The 17,581-nt window shown below is 47.5% G+C and overlaps 1 protein-coding gene across 3 annotated transcripts; it reads right to left on the bottom strand.

The window, feature by feature from the left end:
- Positions 1-10,690: 10,690 nt before the first annotated feature.
- EGR3 (early growth response 3) lies at positions 10,691-15,623 on the bottom strand. Of its 3 annotated transcripts, XM_050940144.1 has the most exons (3): positions 15,126-15,623; positions 14,874-14,936; positions 10,691-13,342 (listed from the first exon to the last, which is right to left on the bottom strand). In XM_050940144.1, the coding sequence occupies exons 1-3, from the start codon at positions 15,277-15,279 to the stop codon at positions 12,333-12,335; spliced, it is 1,227 nt and encodes a 408-aa protein (XP_050796101.1). In that variant the 5' UTR covers positions 15,280-15,623; the 3' UTR covers positions 10,691-12,332. The 3 variants fall into 3 exon arrangements, with proteins under 3 accessions (XP_050796101.1, XP_050796102.1, XP_050796103.1); XM_050940145.1 differs by lacking the exon at positions 14,874-14,936; XM_050940146.1 differs by lacking the exons at positions 14,874-14,936; positions 15,126-15,623 and adding an exon at positions 13,917-14,514.
- Between the last annotated feature and the right edge of the window lie 1,958 nt (positions 15,624-17,581).

Here is a 17,581-nt window from a genome sequence, read left to right as displayed (position 1 = left end):
GGGAGGAGAGGTATTATTATCCCCATTCTACAAAGGGAAAAGCTGAGGTTTTCAAAGGGATTTGGATGGCCAGTTCCCATTAAAATTAATGGGAACTGACCTGTTCAAATCCCCTTAGGCAGCTTTGTAAATCTCAGCCAGTGAGATTAAGTGACTGGTCCAAGGTCACACAGAGAGTCTGTGGCCTTAAGCTGGGAACTGTATGATGTTCTCCTGAATCCCAGTCCAGTGCATTAATTACAAGACCGTCTTTCAGCTGTGACTTCTTTCAGATGTCAGATAAACAAATCCCCAGCAAGGAGACAGAGTAGTGACTGCCGCCAGGTTTTGGCAGAGCTTTTAGATCTGATAGCCTGTATTTAACTGTGTACACTTAAGTGTCATTAACAAGTAAAACCTATTTCTGATAAAACTTCTTATTCTGAGAAATTACACAAAATGGAAGAATTCATTGAGTAAAAGGGGGAACAAATAAACCCACCGCCACATCTCTTCTCATAAGTACAAATCATCTGTATCCGCTGTTCTCCTGGGAATACGTTGCTTTTCAAATCTATCGCAATTTTCCCTGCCTGACAGAAATCAGAAAAACTGTTCTTAACATACAGGGGAAGGGAACGTCGCGGGAACCTGGCACGCGTCGCAGCCTAATGCAAGAGAGAAATTAAGAGAGAGAAATATACCTAGACATTTCACTCCCCACAAACAAACTCAGAGAGAGTTTAAAATATCGTGAGATCGTTTAATTGCTTTTTCAATTTTTTTAAATAATAAGAGCTGGATCTCACTTGTGCCTTGAATGGAGAAAGAGTATTATGAACTGGAAGCAGCAGTTAGGAAAGTGAATTGGTGTTAAAATTAGAATCCCCTTGTTTTAGAACCCATGCCAGAAAAAAATGGAAACGCAAGGTTTAGGGTTAGGGACTGTCTTGCGACTGGATGTGATTCAGAAGATCTGGCTTCAATTCCCTACTCTGACACAGACTTCCTGTGTGACCTTAGAGAAATCACTTAATCTTTCTGTTCCTAATCTGTAAAACTGAGATGATAATATTTGCTTGGTCAGTCTTATTCATACTGTATGCTCTTCAGAGCAGGGACTGTCACTTAATATATATCTGTACGGTGCCTAGAACAAAGAGGAATCTGGTCTTGGATGAGCCCTCTACCTTCTATCATAATACAAATAACATAATTCACAGCCATACGTGTCTGTAGGACTGGGGTGCTGGTTCACTAATCTAGATGCTTATTCTGCAAGCATTTAAGCATTTTGGCAACTCTACTCATGTAAGAAAAGTTGCACGTAATTATAAGTATTTGCAGGATTGGGGCCCTAAAGAATGCAGTTGTAAAGCAAGGCACAAAGCAAGCCATGGCGCAGTGGCATCATTTCACAAAGCCAGCAACTTTGCAAATCAAAATAAGAAGGGGAAAAGCAAGTAGGAGGAAATTATAGTTTCCGAGTTATTTTCAGAAAGGAAACTGAAAAAAAAAAAAAAGTCCATAGTTTCAGTACAAAACATGGAAAATTGAGGAAAATAACTTCCAGCGTGTTTTTTCGGGGGAGATCAGGGGAGATTTTCTTTGCTCTTTTTCTGGGACTTAAAAACAAAAAAAAAAAAGACTCTTAAAACTGCAAAGGTGTGTGTGTGTTGAAGCCCTAAGCATTTTCAAGCCCCATTTGCCACAGCAAGTTTAGTCAATTCCATTCTCTTGGCACTCCTAGCTGTGGTTGTGTTTGAGGCAATCTGTGTGTACGTGAACCCTGGGGAAGTCTAGAGCTGCTGTTGTGGGTATGGGGATAAGGTGTGTGAAAGGGAGAGAGGGGGGCGTGCCTGTGGCGGGAAGGGGATTTGTGTGCATATAGGGGGGTGCTGTGCATGCAGGGTTGATGATGCAGAGAGTGAGCGAATGTCAGGAGAACGTTGAGGAGAACATGCCCATGTGCGTGAGGAGTGGGGAATGGATTCTACAGTGGTGGGGAAAGTGTGTGTGTGATGGTTACATGGCAAAGGCACGTGTGTGACTCCAATGTGTGATGGTGGGGCGGAAAGAGAGAGGTTATTAACTGACAAGCTATGCCGCTACACCAGTGGTTCTCAGCCTATTTACCATTGTGGGCCGCATCCAATACTACCTATATGGCCCTGAGGATGTCACATAGGCCACAGCTCTGTGCTGATTGGGCCACAAGCCGCCCACAGGCTGCAGGTTGAGAACCATTGCGCTACACGGTCCCTTATTGTCTTTCCTTCCCATTTGGTGTTGGTTTGAGCAGGTTATAAACACCTGTGAGTTGGAAGGGTTAGGGAACCGCAATGGAGGGGACATCTGGGATTTGAGAGCCATGGAAATGTGTCTGTGGGGAGCGAGAGTGGATGAATGAGGAGGCTGGCAGCAGGGAGAAGGGCAACACTGGGAGAGAATAGAAGGGAAGATTCAATGAGCCAGCAGCTTGGCCAGTTGAACTGTCTACAATTACGCGAAGGGCATAAGCACCAAGAAGGAACAGGAGTGGTTCCACGTAGGATGATGGGTATAACTGAGAGCAAAGCTGTGTTAAGTCAAGGCAAACTTAGGCAGGATGATCAGAGAAGTTCCCTAGCAGCAAGATCTGAGCCTGCACAATTGCTTCTGTGGGCACAGCTTCCCTGGGGAGCTTAGGGTACCACAGTGCTTGAAGGGCTTAGCTGAGAGTGAGCAGCTGGAGTGGAGAAAGAACGTGCACAGAGGAGAAAAGCAGAGTGGCAGCTGCAGGGCAAGTGGAGCGATTGAAAGTGGGAGAGGCGCCTGTTGCTTGGGTCAGTATCAGTCCAGTGTACGGATCAAGGACCTGGAAGAAGAAAGGAGCAGGCCCAGACAGATGACAGCATTTACCTAAGGCACAAACCTGAGGGAGGAGACAAACACAAAGGAAGGGGATATGCAATGCCTATGGGCCTGGAGAGATGTGGAACAGGCTAGAGACAAGTGTAATTTAGCCCATGCGGAGAGAAATATAAGGTGTGGCAGGGAGCTGCTCCATTAGTAGTCACGCTCTAAAGCCCCCTGAGCAGCAGGAGAGTCTAGGCAAGAGGAGGAGAGAAAGGGGCATAAGCCCCTGAGAAAGAAAGATGTCGAGGCTAATGGAAGCAGAAGCAATACACAGCACTGGAGACTGCTGAAGTAAATACCACGTCAGAAATACTCAGTCATTTTAATCTCTAATTACAACATGAGTGGATGAAGGGGATGCTGGAGATATAATACATCTCGACTTGGGGAAATTTGAATTGATATGGTGCCTCGTGAACTCTTACTTGAGAAGCTAATTCAAATTGGCTTGGATGTGTGAGCGCTGTCACATGGATCGAAAACTAGCTGGAGGATTGGCAACTAAGGGTAATGCTCCATGGCACTGTGCAGTGGGGAGGTGTCCGGCACAGAGCTGCAGGGATCAGCGCTAGGGCTGGCTTTATTTATTAACAATCTGGATGTGCAGGTAAACAGCACAGTAATTACATTTGCAGATGATACTAAACTGGGAGGTGTTACAAACACCAGTGAGGACAAAGGATTAACATAAAAGGATCTAGGGAGGTTAGAAACACAGCAGGAAATGAACATACATTGATCTTGGGCAAATGCATCTAGGGAGAAGAGATCCCGAAGCACAGATATTCACTGCGTAGGTGACATTTATAAAGCAGGAATGGCCAAAAAAAATACAGCTAGAGGTGAGAGCAGATAGCAAATGAGCTGGGAGCTTGCAATAAGACATGGTAGCAAAGTAAAAAAAAACCAAACAAACAATGCCATTTTGGATTGCAATGGAGATGCATCAGAGCAGCTCCAGGAGGCAGGGGATGAGGGAAAGGAGAGTTCTTCTTAAAGCATAAAAAGAGCCTCCACTTCTCTCCCTGGCTTGGGTGAACAGGGTTCCCCACAGCTCCCCCTCTCTTCCTTGGCTGGCGTGATGCAAGCTCCTTCTTTTGTTTCAATCCACTGCTCCTTCTCTGCCTGACACCTTCTGTTTTGGGCTCATTGGTAGAAGGAAATTATGAGCAAACTGGGTGGAGAGCAAAGAAGAGATGGAGAAGCGACTGAGCGGAGCGAGGGGGCTGACGTAGGAGGAAAGCAATTGAGCCTGATCTTGTGAGGGGCCCTGAACTGCTTTTGGACTTCAGTGAGAATTTGGGACATTCATCATCCTTCCGTAATCTGGCCTGACTGCTGAGCACCTCTGGCAAATTGGACCCTGAATATGAGCAACTTGGCCAGACAATGACCAGTGGTGAGACACCCAGACATTGGCAAGAGCCTGAAGGGAATAACCAACAAAGGAAAGGAATGTAGGATAGTCCAAGGTTTAATATCTAGGGGCAACAGGATGTTTAGCAGAGGAACATTTACGTTGAATATTGGGAGCTGGGATGGCTATTAGCTTATGGAAAAGCCTCGTGAAAGATCATGGAGAAGCCCACAGTTTAGGTTATTTAAAACTTGATTGGACCTAGCACCAACAAACAACACTGTGTGGAAGTTACTGCATTGTCCCTCCACTGCCCTGTCTCTGGCAGGGAGGAAAGACAGCCTTGTGTCTAAGGCACTGAACTAAGGACTTGGGAGACCAGGGTTCATTCCCAGCTCTCCCTCACGTGACCTTGGACAAATTGCTCCTCTTCTGTGTGCCTCCGTTCCCCCTCCCCAAAGTGGGAAAAAGGACACTTCCCCAATTCACAGGGGTGCACTGTGTGGATAAATACCTGGGAGATGCTTTGGCACTATGGTGATGGGGATCGGATTTGTCACTAGCATTGGGGGCAAGAGTGATGACTGGGAGGAAGGGCAGGATAAACTCTGAAGCAAAAAGCAGGGAAAACACAACCAAAAAGAGAAGGCATTTGAACAGAGATGGGGTCGGCTGCAAGGGAAAGTCAAGCACAGATGGAATTTTAGCTGCTTCCTCTACATAGAGAGCTCTTGCTATAAGGAATAGACTTTCAGGGGCAGTAATAGGAATGACTCCTATAAATCATTTAAAGAAGGAGTTAGAGATGTGAGTCATCAGTCTCCTGTGGGCCTGTCCACCACCAGCAATTGATAGAACAGACTTTGCATGGAGCTTAACCCACACAACTGCTGATATTAACGAAACACAACAGCTCCCTTTTGGAGTCTCACCAGCCCATGGCCCCTGCCTGCATCAGCCATAGCAGGGCTCCCCTTCCAAGAGGGCACAGATTGGTTAGACTAGGAGACCTTTACAAAGGCCCGGCAGATTTCGGGAGCAATTTCAAATGGTCCTTCTTTCAACTGTCTGCAAAGGAGGCGTGTACAAGGACTGAACATTATAATCTACCCAAACAGCTTCCACAGGCACGACTCCTACTGTCCTCTAGAAATGTTTGTGCTGAAATCTGGGGCAAGAAATTGTCACACAATGTAAGGAAAAATTGGTTCCACAGAAACTACTGACTTCAAGGAGAGGGGAGTCCAAATACAGGACCAAATGTCAGCCAGACCCTCTTGAGAAGATGCAGTGTTATGCCATATGGGGTGAGTGGAGGCAGAGGAGAGTGGTCAAACAGCTCGAGCAGTTATGGGGAGTCAGGGTTCCTGGGTTCTATGCCCCAGTTGTAGGAAGGGCGCTGGGTTTAGGGATTACAGCAATGGGCTGGGAGCCAGGACTCCTGGGCTGTTGTCCTGAGCTCACTGTGACCTTGGGGACGCGGTTTCTGTTCCCTGTGCCTCAGTTTGGAAATGAAACCTACCTCGTAGGGGGCTGTTGGGCTTAATTAAATGTTTGTCAAGTCCTTTAAGAGCCTGGGCTGGGAGGTGCCAGACAAGGGTGAAGTGATGTTATTACTGCAAAGACTAAACATCAGCAAGTGAGCTTATTCATAAAATTAAAGGGCACTGCTAAAGAGAGAGAGGGAGAGAGACCAGATCTATTCCAGATAAACTGGTGTGTGACTGGCAACAGCACACGTATGCCAGCCAGTCCAGAAGGGGTCCAGAAAGCATTGTGCTCCCTGAGCAATCATCATCCTTCCTGCAAGGTGCTGCACTCCCATTGACATCGGAAGAACGCAGGGTGCTCAGCACTTTGCAGGTTCAGCCTGCAAATACTCAATACCTACATCACGGGGGACAGCAGAAGTAGCTGGCCTGCCTTATGTGAGGGCCCAATCCAGCTCTCACTGAAGTCAATGGGAGGTTTGTTGCGGACTTCGGTCAGGATTGGGCCTGAAGAACCACAGGTCCCTTGCTTGGAACAATAAACTTCTTGGCTAGAAACATCCAGCAGTCCCAGTCCCAAACAGCAGTGACACACTATGGGGATGTCCTCACTGCAGCGTTAACCGAGGCTGTTACTTGGATGTTGTCCCTAACCCTCCTCCTATCTATACACAAAACTCTCTCTCCTGAGAATACTGGGTGCTTTCCACCCAGACTAACTGGCCAGGCAGGGGGCTGGGTTAAAGCTTGGGTCCTGCTTTCACTTGGGCTGGGAACCTGCCCGCTTGGCAGTGAGGACACAGGCTAAATCCCTCAAGTGCCTTCCTACAATTCCACCCATGTGCCCAGAAGGACAGACCATTTATCCCAGAATTCTTTGGGAAAAAGAGTGTTTCAGCTGACTGCAGCACAAAGAACCATGGGATGTGCCCCAGGAGAAGTCCTTGTGACACACATTGGGGAAGTACAGCTACAGTGAGCACACGGGAACTCAGACTAAACCAGGTGCCGATCACCCAAGCTAACTCTGCTGCGCAGACATACCCGATGGGCCCTGCCCACTTGGACTCCTTCCACAACAAAAGGCAACCTCCCCACTCCTACTCCAGTTCCCTTCTAAAAGGATTGTTTTGGTGGAAAACTCTTCTGAAACAACCATGAAGGATTCCCTGTCGTGGCAGAGGGACTCCAAGATGGCGTCTTTAGCTACCACCACACCCTTCTCTCTTGTCAGGCCTTACATGAGGCATCCCGTGCCACAGACCCAAATTTACCTTGATCCCCAACAGACTTTGTCTGGTCTCACCATTTTTTAAGTGCAAACTGTTGACAGTGACAGAAATACAGACCAGAAGAAGAATGCTGTGGAGCTCAAAACCTTGTCTCTTTCACCCACAGAAGTTGGTCCAATGAAAGATATTCCTCACCCACCTTGTCTCTCTCAGAATAACAAAGGACAGTTCATCATAAACATTACAGACAAGCTCCCCATGGCCAGTCTGGGATTCCTGCTCTATTTGTGGCTGTTGTAGGCCTCCTTTCAGGGTCTGCGTCACACATTGGAAAGATCAGTGTCACCCCCTTGGGGACAAGGGAAGGTTACACATTTATAATGACTGTGCTGACAGCGGCAGGAGACCATTATCCTGTCACAATGCTCTGTTTCACTGACACTTGGTCATCACAAAGAGACCAGTTTATTTCAATTCTGGGCACAGGGGAAAATTCTTCCCCTAGCTTTGCAAATTCCCTGTTATTATTAGTATCTCACTGTAGCTACCTGGATCTCAAGCTGAGAAAGGGGGGGGCTCTAACCTCCAAGAGAAATCTCCAGACGAAACCCATCAATACCCAGGTGTGTTCTGAACCGTACGATCCGAAAGGGCCAAGTAATTACACACAGAAATAGGCAACAAGAGACTGCCTTATTTTTATACAGCACCTTCCATCCCAAAACCATATCTTCAGAGAAAACACATCACCAGCCATTGTAAGGCAGCCGCCAGCCCTGGACAATGTGCCCATGGCAAACGTCACAACAGTGTTGGGAGTGGTGGGGGGAACTGCTCACTAAAAACATTGGCACAAGCCCTTAATCTTATGGCAGGAATCACGGGATCACTAATGTCCAGGCACTGCAGATAGAATGTCAGCTCTCGCGGTCTCATGTCAGTGATCCACATGCACTAGTCAGCACACAGAAATCAAACTTACCTCCAGGGGAAGGGGAAAAGTTGAGTGGACTTTGCTAGGATTTGAACCTGTGGTTCTAGACAGTCTAGGTATTTCAAAGCTGATACTTAGAGTGCTAAACAAATCCCTTCCAGCTTGCAAGACTAGGCCAAATTTACCCCTGATTTCACATCACTGGAGTCACATCATAGATAATTTGCCCCACTGGGTCTACTGGAATGTAAAGACCATATAAGGAAAAAAAATCAGTGAAATTACAGCAATTAAAACTGCATTGACAAGGCAGTAGCAGTTAATTACTTCAGGGCCTGCCCCCGGACAAAATCTGAAGTACATGAGATTTGCCAAAATTGCTTCAGCTACTTCCTCTTCGCCCCAGTAGTCTGCGTGAGTCTAGGTTCTTAATGCAGAAGAGAGTAAGGAGAAGAGTATAGGGGGAGGGCAGGTTAGAGAGGAGGATTTACACCAAGCAGAGAAAAGAAACTCTTCCTTTGCTGGGTTTGTATGATTGAAGATGTTGTAACCCAAGAGAGAATTATTCCTTGGAGGAATATAATGTTAATGGGGGTCCAACTGCTCTAACTCTACCCAAACAGACCCACCCAGCCACCACGCGAGGGCTCATTCTGGCCCTTGTTCAACAAGGTACTGAAGAACATGCCTCACTTCAAGCACACATGTAGTCCCACTGAAGTCCAGGCTAGGCATGTGCTTCCTTACTGAACCATGGCCTACCACCCTTACATGCCCTTTGTTTCTATGGAAGAAAAGAGAAGCAGGGGCTGAACAACAGGCCTTATGATCTGGAGGGGTGTGCATTTGTGGGTATGGCAAAAACCTGAGCAAGTGCCAGTCCTATTCCCAGCAGCTTCCTCGAGTGAGTAGTCACAGCTACTCCTACCTGTGAACAAGATGAGCTATTGCTTAACAATACTCCTCTAGCTCTTCTCCAGTCCTTTGCGTCAAAGCACTTGCTAAATGGTAACGAATTAAGCTTCTCAATCCTCCAGGACTCACTGTGCACTTGAATTTGGGGTGTAAGGAGGAACATGTCCATTCAGACTATCTAAGTTTCTTATCGTATTTAATCTCCCATTGGAGGCTTTTTCTTTCCTTCAGTTACTACAGCAGTTTCTAAAACCCTTGCATTATTTCTAGCCCATGTACTTCATCTCAGATGACCTACAGAATGGAACAGATCTCCTGTTTTCTATACCTGCAGTGATTTGGCTTGGGAAAGGAGGTAGAGTATTAACACCTCAGCTGAACCCACCAGACCCCTTTTCACCCTCCATTATCCAGCAGATACAACAGAGCCTTGCAACTTACAATTAAGAGCATCTGTAAAACGGTGACAGCATCAGTCAATTACAAATTCAAGACTGGACAAGAGCCCTGAAGAAGATATTGTGCGGAACAGCCCGCCCTCCAAATGACTGGATTAGGGGCTTGCTGCAAAGACTACTTCAGGGTAAAGCTCCCATTTATGTCACTGGATTTTGGATCAGGCCCTTCAATTCTTAGTGGATTTCTTCCATTTCTAATTTCTATGATACATTGGGAAATGGAAATGGGAGGATTATGAGGAGCAATAAGACTTAATGTGGCCAGTCCTGGTTACCCTAAGTTCTGACTACTTAGCCCTGTAAACAGAATCTGAAGGAGATGGGATTGCTAAAAGGATGGGTTATTTTAAAAAAATCATATCAGAATCACTAGAAAATGTACAAACAGATTCCAGATATGATCTATAGAGATGCACAATGCCTAACATCCTGCACATTTCAAGAAAGCCATTTTAACATTTTCTTTACATATTAGAGATTTTTCAGTATATATATATATATATATATATATATATATATATATATATATATATATATATACACACACACATATTTTTAAAGAAAGATAAAATAAAGATATTTACTACAGGATTTGATTGTCAGCAAACACAATATATTTACTGCATTAGCATTTGCTCACAGTGCAAATGGTACAACAATACATCAGTTCAATATTTCTGATTTTTTTCTTAAAAATGCTGTATGCATTAACTATCATATTTGCATTACAACGTGACAAATGAGCAAATGAAATGTGTGTGAAAATTATCACCTTTTCACAATATCAAGCATAATTTTTTTAACCTTAGTATAAGGTACTATAAATCCAAGAAATAAAAACATCCACAAAATATATTACATCTGGTAGGTCTTTTTTTTTCTCTAAGTACTCAACTTTATACAAAAGACTTTCAAAAATATCATTCCCTTAGGTTTGCATGGTTAAACCTGATTTTTTTGTGTGTTCCTTTCAGTTCACATAAACTAGATTGCATTTTCTCTCTTCTCCTTTATGTTGTATGGTTTTTGTTTTGTTTTGTTTTTTAGAAAAAAAAATCACATGCAGACATCAAACCTGAATAGCACAACCTTTTGGCAACAAATATTTTTTTAAATAATTATTATTTTTGTTTAGTTTAGCTTAAATGTCTGAGCACAGTTTTATTAAAACAAAAGAAGAAAAAATCAGAGCAGTCATGCAGTGACATGCACATACCAGAAGGAGAAAGGAAAAAAATAATATAGAGGGATAACTGATTTCTCCTCCCTGTTTTTTGAAGTGACCAAATAAAATAAAAATATGTCACATTATAAAAAGTATTCAGCAAAATACTGTTTTCTGCATTTCTGTAAAGAATTTCCCCTCCGCTGAAAAAAATGTTCAATCAGTATCTTCCCTCCCACCCTCCCTAACATTATATTGTCAACCCAGATTAAGCTAGGAGTACCTGGAAATTCATCACCCACTTCCCTTTTAGTTTCTTTTTAAAGATCTAGATAGCTAGTCCATTTAAATCCACCACAGAAAAGTGGTGCTTTGGAAAAAAAAATAAAGGGCGAAAAGATGCATAAAGTGACTTTACATCAGACATCCTGTAAACGCAATTACTTCCCCCCTCCCTCCCTCACCCCAACAGTATATTAGCCACAGGGGAAAAAGATTGAATAGGTAACAACAGTACATTCAGTCAGATCTTTGATGAAAGCTGCTAAGCAGCTCCACTTTCCCCCTCTTTCTTAGGGTTCAATTGAGCAAGTACATTCAGAGCTGCTTACAGAGGACAACTGGGAGGTGGATTTGGGTGTGATAAAAGAGGATTTTAGTTAAATACAAATTCCCCTTCTTCCCTTTGGAGGAAAGTTTGGAGTAAAATTTTACTCCTCACAGTTATTTTCTCTTCTCCAAAAATAAAACATTAAAGCTGTAAATACGTATATACCTTTATATATGGTTGGTACTGTACTAGAAAGCCAATAGTGACATTAACAAATACATACTGTATATATTTTTTATTATATTTTAATTCAGAACTGCTGTAGAGATGGTAACAAGAACAGAAATGGCAACAACCTCTTCTCCTCCAGATGAAAGGGAGAAAGATGTTTCTCCCCCTCTTCCCAAGGGTTTTTCTACTAAATGTGACATGAACTAAAACACCAAGTGGAGTGAAATGGTGAAATTTAGGGGGATTGCCTCTTTCTTTCTTCCTTCCAGAAGGGAGGATACTTTGAGTGGAAGAGGTGAGGAGGAAGGAGACAGGGGATGAACCTGTAAAGGAAATCGGTTTAAAAAATAAACCCATGGAGATAAATCTGGAGCAGCCAAGAGCTGATCCCAAGCCATATCCCTTCTCCACCATATCAGAGGACGTTCCTCAAAGACAAGTAGTGAAGAGACCAGGAAAACATAAAGGAAGCGGCTCCAAGAGGAGGGGGGCAGGAGACCAGAAGCAGCAGCAGCAGCAGCATCCTAGGCATTTCTGTAAGAAACATTTAGATCAGATGGAAGGCCACCCATTCCAATGATACCCAAGGTCCCCACTATGTCCAAGAGGTGGCTTGGTTCTCTCCATTGTCCAGAGTCCTTTGGGGGTGGTTTGACACCGAAGCAGCCCAGTTCAGCTCAGAGTCACATACACACACAGGGACGCACAGTCTCAACGGGCAGCAAGCACTGCGCTTTGGTGCTCCCCGCGCCACTTTCAATGAGTAGCGAGGGGGGGAGGAAGGGTGCGAGCATATTCGGAGAGGGGAGCTTCCCCGACACCGTCACCACCACCCTCGCTCGCACCGCATGCCTTTCCACAGCTGGCACATCACAGTCCTGCAACCCCTCACCTGGCCCCCGCTACGCTCCGCTGGGAGAAGTGGGGGGCTCTCCCGCCCCTCCCGCAGCCGATTCGGATCAAGACGATCCGATTGAAAGCGAAGTCCCCACCCCGCTGAAGCGGGGACTGGAGGGGAGGTGCGCGCACTGCCAACTGTTCCTTGGTGAGGGATCTCCATGTTTGCGCTTTTGCTAAAGGCAGCAATTGGGAGGCACTGGGACCAGGGATCGGGGCGGGAGCCTCATGCACAGGTGGTGACCACCGGGGCCAAGGACACGGGCGGGGAGGAGGAGGAGGAAGAGGAGCCCTTATCGGCCTTCTTCTCCTTCTGCTTCAGGTGGATCTTGGCGTGTCTCTTGCGCTCGTCGCTGCGCGCAAACTTGCGCCCGCAGAACTCGCAGGCGAACGGCTTCTCGCCCGTGTGGGTGCGGATGTGGGTGGTGAGGTGGTCGCTGCGGCTGAAGCTCCTCATGCAGATGCGGCACTGGAAGGGCTTGTGGCCCGTGTGGATCCTCAGGTGCCTCGTGAGCTCGTCGGATCTGGAGAAGCGCCGGTCGCAGCCCTCGGCCGGGCATGCGTGGGGTCGCTCGTGGAGCGGGGTTTTGCTGGGCCGGTTGGGGTACTTCCTGGGCCGGATGGGCTTGAGGGTGAGGGGCTGCTGCTGGAGGCTGCCGAAGCTGGGGTGGATCTGTTTGTCCTTGAAGGCTTTGATGGTCTCCAGCGGGGTGATGGGGGGAGGGTTGACCCGAATGGGATCCAAGCTCTGGTAGGGTTTGTGTTCAGTGAGCGTGCCCATCTCGTTGGGGTGATGATAGAGGTTATAGTCTGGGATCATGGGGAAGAGGTTACTGTCCAAGGCTGGCTTGGCTGCTTGGTAATCCTGGGGGGAATAGGTGAGCCCTGGGTTGCTTTGGGGGTCGTGAAAGGACACTGGCTCCGGGTAGAGGTCACTGCAGGTGGAATAGGGGGGCAGTGCAGGGTACATCTGGTCCACCTCGCCCTGGTTCTGCACCATGCTGGCTGTAGAGGTCTGGGTGCTGGTGATGGCACTGGAGGAAGGGGGCACCCCCAGAATCCCAGCGCTCATGAGGCTGATAATATTATCCTGACACCAGTTGGACGGGGAATCGAAAGCAAATTTCCCCAGGTAGGTAACAGTCTTGTTGCCAGGGGTGGGTTGGAAAGAACCCGAATAGGACGACAGCTCTTGGTTGGTCTTTTCGTTCGCTAATCCAATATCCATAACATTCTCTGCAAGAAGGAAAGAGAAGGGGGATGAGTAACGCCGCGTCAGAGAGTGGTGCAGGCAAAAATGTTGGGGCCCTAGATAAAACAGGAGGAGGGAAAACGGGACGGGGTCTAAGATCTAGGACACCCAGAGAGGTGGGACGGGGCGAGAAATACCCTGGTGAGGGAGTTTTACCTAGAACTGCGGCTCAATCCCAAACCACTGCCCAGGTAACAAGCAGGAAAATGAAACAGCAGCTTGGCAGAGATCTATATTATACACAGCTATGGGTACTTTCACCCACAGCCATGTGTATCCATAAGTGGGTAGTGACACACACACAGCCACAAATGCACACACCTGTGCTCACACATACACACTGATACACAAATACCCATAGGTATTCAAACACACGCAGTTATAGACAGCTGGGACAATTTACATATAGACTGCATATACATCTCCACGAAGACAGCTCTAGGGGTGACAACTACACACACACACATACACACACGGACTAGAGAGACACGCATTGTGTTGTCTTGTATGGCTACAGCCCAGGAAAGCTCTCAAGGTGCGTCAGGAGGAAGCAGGTACCTGAAGTTACAGGTAGGCTCAGGCTGCCAAGAGCGAACTGGTCTCTCTACTGGTGTCCAGGTGCTTTGCCACCCCACAGGCAGAGCTGGGGACTCCAAGGGACCCGTGTCCGGCCACCAGCGCTTTACAAACTTGCCGTGTTTTCTGCGTCCAGCCCAGTTATGGAAGATACAAGGGAGTTTTAGAGCGAGCAGCGCAGCTGTGGAGTTGCAATCCTGCAGCGGATTGAATTGGCAAAACACAAGAGCTACCGCGGTTCGGATCGGGGCAGAGGTGTGCAGAGGGGACTGCAGAACCGGGTCGGCTCCCTGAGCCTGGATCGAGGTTCCAGAAACACCTCTCCCCTCCCTCCACCCTCCCCCAGCCAAGAAATCAAGTCGGAAGAAACCAGAGCAGCAGCCGGGGCAACTTCAGCAGCACCCAAGTACTCCTGGCCCAGGAGAGGGGTGGGGTGCGGGGTGAGAGAGCGGAGCCATCACTTCTCTGCCTTACAGGCTCACCTGTCTCCCCAAGGGTTTGCTCCATCTCCTCCTCCCCCGAAAGCTCCCTGTTCTCACCACTCCCGCTGCAGCCCCATGTTGGAAAATAGATTTCACACACCCACACCCTTATCGTTCTGACAACAATATTCATAAAAAGTCTGTGCCGGATTATTTCTCCCCAGTGCCTAAGGCAGCAATGGGCAGCAGACTCCGGACAAACCCCATGGAATAGATACACTGCACAGATATCGATATCTCTAGATAGATACACACACAGAGGGAGAGACACCTAACACACACAGAGTCACACTGCATTTACACACGCACGTATAATATACACACTCTCCCTCTCCAAGGGGAAGCATCCATGACTTTGAATAGCGCCCGGGTTGGCTGGAGATGGCCCCTTTAAGCCTGCACCTCAGGACCCGCTGCCCACCCTCCGATCCCCAGCGATTCTGCAGCGGCACCATACCTGCCACCTCTCTGTCTGGCAGCTTCCACTCCCCACTACAGCCCCGAGAAGCGAAGGAAAACCCTGCAGCAGCGGAGACAGCGAACGCATAGAAACACATAAAGAAGGGGACGGATGGATGGGTGGGTGGGGGAAAGATTCCCAGCCCCACCGTCTCCTTTCCCTTCTAGGCTCCATCACACCCCACACACAACACGCGTCCTCCTCCTTTACCCCCACCCCCTCTCCTCCTCATATATCCCTTCCCCTTACCTGCAGCCATCTGGTTGTAGTGAGCCACTGACTCGCTGCTGCTGGAGAAGATATTCAGAGAGTTGGGGATCTCCTCTGGGTACAGATTGTCAGGCAACTGGTTCATCAAAGTGTTCATGGTCCCCGGCAGCTTCTCCACGAGTTTGCCTGTCATAGCACTGGAGGAGAAGCAGGTTCAGCGTGGCTCTGAGCTCAGCTCCCAATGAAACGGCATCCGATCCGAGTGGCAAATCCGTGCAAGCGAAATCATGCAAGAGAAAAGTTGGGGTGGGGGAAGGGGGTTTTGAGGGGCGGTAGGCGGGGGAGTTGGAGGTGGTTTGCGGAGGCGGGGGAAAGGGATGGGGGTACAATCCTCAGTGGGTCCTTGGTGGCGTTTCCTCGAGTGGGAGGGGGTGATCTGGTTTGCAGATCTGGTTGTAGAAGCCGGTGGGAGTATTTGATCCCTCCTCCCTCCTTGTCTTTGTCGCTCTGTCTCTGTCCCCCTGTCTTGCGAGCAGGTTCACTCACTGCTGCCCAAATGTTCAGCCAGGGAAATCCACAGCCTATTTATGTGAGGCACTGGAAAGCTCCGTGACGTAGCTGCCCATATATGGACAGACAAAGCCCAGCCGAGAGCGATACGTCACAATGGAAGCTCCTCACAATGGAAAACTAGAAAGCAGGAAGCAGCGCCTCAGCCAATGCTGCTTTGCAACTGCGATGCAAAGCAAGGGACCCGGTGCACGATTTTGAAAGCACCTCGGTGCACTAAAAAAGTCTCTTTATCGGCTATATAGCTCTGAAGGCACATCTGGACAACAGGCTGCCCTGCCTAAGCCGGGTAAAGATTTGACCGAGCTCCTGTGCACCGGGCGCTCGCTATTATTATTTATCTCGGGCATGGCTGGAGAGGCACCTCTCTGCCTCCGTCAGCCAGAGCGGACTTTTAAAAAGAAACAGCGCTCGTCGTGACTTTGAGATGACTTCGCAATTACTTTTAAAAGACAAGATCTAGTCACTGAATTTACCAGTGCCCAGCCCTGGATGGTCACCTAGATCTCCTTTGCAACACAAACGAATCAGGGGCCTGCAGTGGTGCCATCGGATTGTGTTTTTAAAGCAAACCGTGTTTTAAATAGAGTCGGCGTAGATGGTAATTGACTAGTTGCTTGCTGTAACTTTACTAAGCTGTCAATGTACATCTGTAAAGCTAAACAGGAAATAACCACTGTGCATAACTTGAAACACCCTCCTCCCCAAAACAAACTCCTGCCTGCAAAGAAACACTTTCATTTGGGGAGCTATACCTATGGACTACTTAGTATTCACAATTTAGTATATGTGAACTCCATGCATTCCCCACTCCCCCTCCCAGATAGGTAGGTCTGGAGACAAGGGTCCGAACCAGGATCTTCTCTTGAGGAACTAGAGGCTTAATGTGTTGGGTTTTGTGCATACGCAATACTGGGAAGCAAAACTGGCCACAGGAAAATGGTTTCATCTCCAAGGGAACCAAGAACAGTGAGCAATGGAGGTGCCATTGCATAGTGTCAGGCGGTGTTTTGTGGGCGTGAGGTGCTTAAGACCACTGGTTTAAAGGTGACATGCATCCGACGAAGTGGGTATTCACCCAGGAAGTTCATGCTCCAAAGCATCTGTTAGTCTATAAGGTGCCACAGGACTCTTTGCTGCTTTTACAGATCCAGACTAACCACGGCTACCTCTCTAATACTTGGTTTAAAGGCGCTGAACTTGCAGAAGTCATGGCAGACTTGAGATTTCTTGTCAAGTTAATCATGGGAGAGGAAAAGAAAAGAATTTGCATCCAGTAGCCCCAGCACCTCTCTCCTTGGTATTATGCACAGAAGCACTTTGCATATTTTGAAGCTGGTTACACTCGTTGGTCGCCTGTGATTTTTAACCTCCCCTCCCCCTTCAAAGTTTGGCACTTCCAAGGCGTCAGTAATTAGGTGGTTTCGTGCTAAGTGTGCCAACTGATGCTATCTTTAAATAAACCTCCGAGTTATATAGCAAATGTATGGAAAAATTCTATGTTGCAACAGCTCCACTTACCCAATTCCTGCAGGGCCAGCTTTGCAATGCGAGTGAAATCCATGTGTAGGAAATCTGAATCTGAGAAAGTGGGGATGAGGATTCACCATGAGATTTCTGCATTTGCGGATGAATCTCTAACTGCACACTTGGGGGGCCGGGGGCAGAGGGGTTGATTGTGCATCTATAGATCCCTGATTTATTTTTCAGCGTGAGCCCTGAACTGCACGCTTGGGGCGGGCCTGCATAATCAGAAATATGCCTCTTCTTTTAGTGGGAAGGTGTGGCCTTGAACTCCTTGGGGGAATTGGGTGGGAGTGAACATGTGCCATTATTTTCATTTTTGGGTGGGGGTCGGGTACATTTTACGCTTGGGGACAGCATGTTTGAAGGGGGAGGGGGAGGGCACATCAGGATGATCCCTG

This window comes from Gopherus flavomarginatus, chromosome 2 (genome assembly GCF_025201925.1).
Source record: "Gopherus flavomarginatus isolate rGopFla2 chromosome 2, rGopFla2.mat.asm, whole genome shotgun sequence".
Taxonomy (NCBI): domain Eukaryota; kingdom Metazoa; phylum Chordata; order Testudines; family Testudinidae; genus Gopherus; species Gopherus flavomarginatus.
Note: the sequence above shows the minus strand (reverse complement) of the source record. Positions and strands in the feature narration are given on the sequence as shown.

What these genes read in the sequence shown, in the direction of transcription:
- EGR3 (XM_050940144.1), bottom strand. Translation starts at nt 15,279, where the DNA reads ATGACAGGCAAACTCGTGGAGAAGCTGCCGGGGACCATGAACACTTTG. An exon ending in CTACAACCAGATGGCTGCAG is followed by an intron (nt 14,937 to 15,125) that starts GTAAGGGGAAGG and finishes CCGCTGCTGCAG; the next exon opens with GGTTTTCCTTCGCTTCTCGG. An exon ending in GCCAGACAGAGAGGTGGCAG is followed by an intron (nt 13,343 to 14,873) that starts GTATGGTGCCGC and finishes TCCTTCTTGCAG; the next exon opens with AGAATGTTATGGATATTGGA.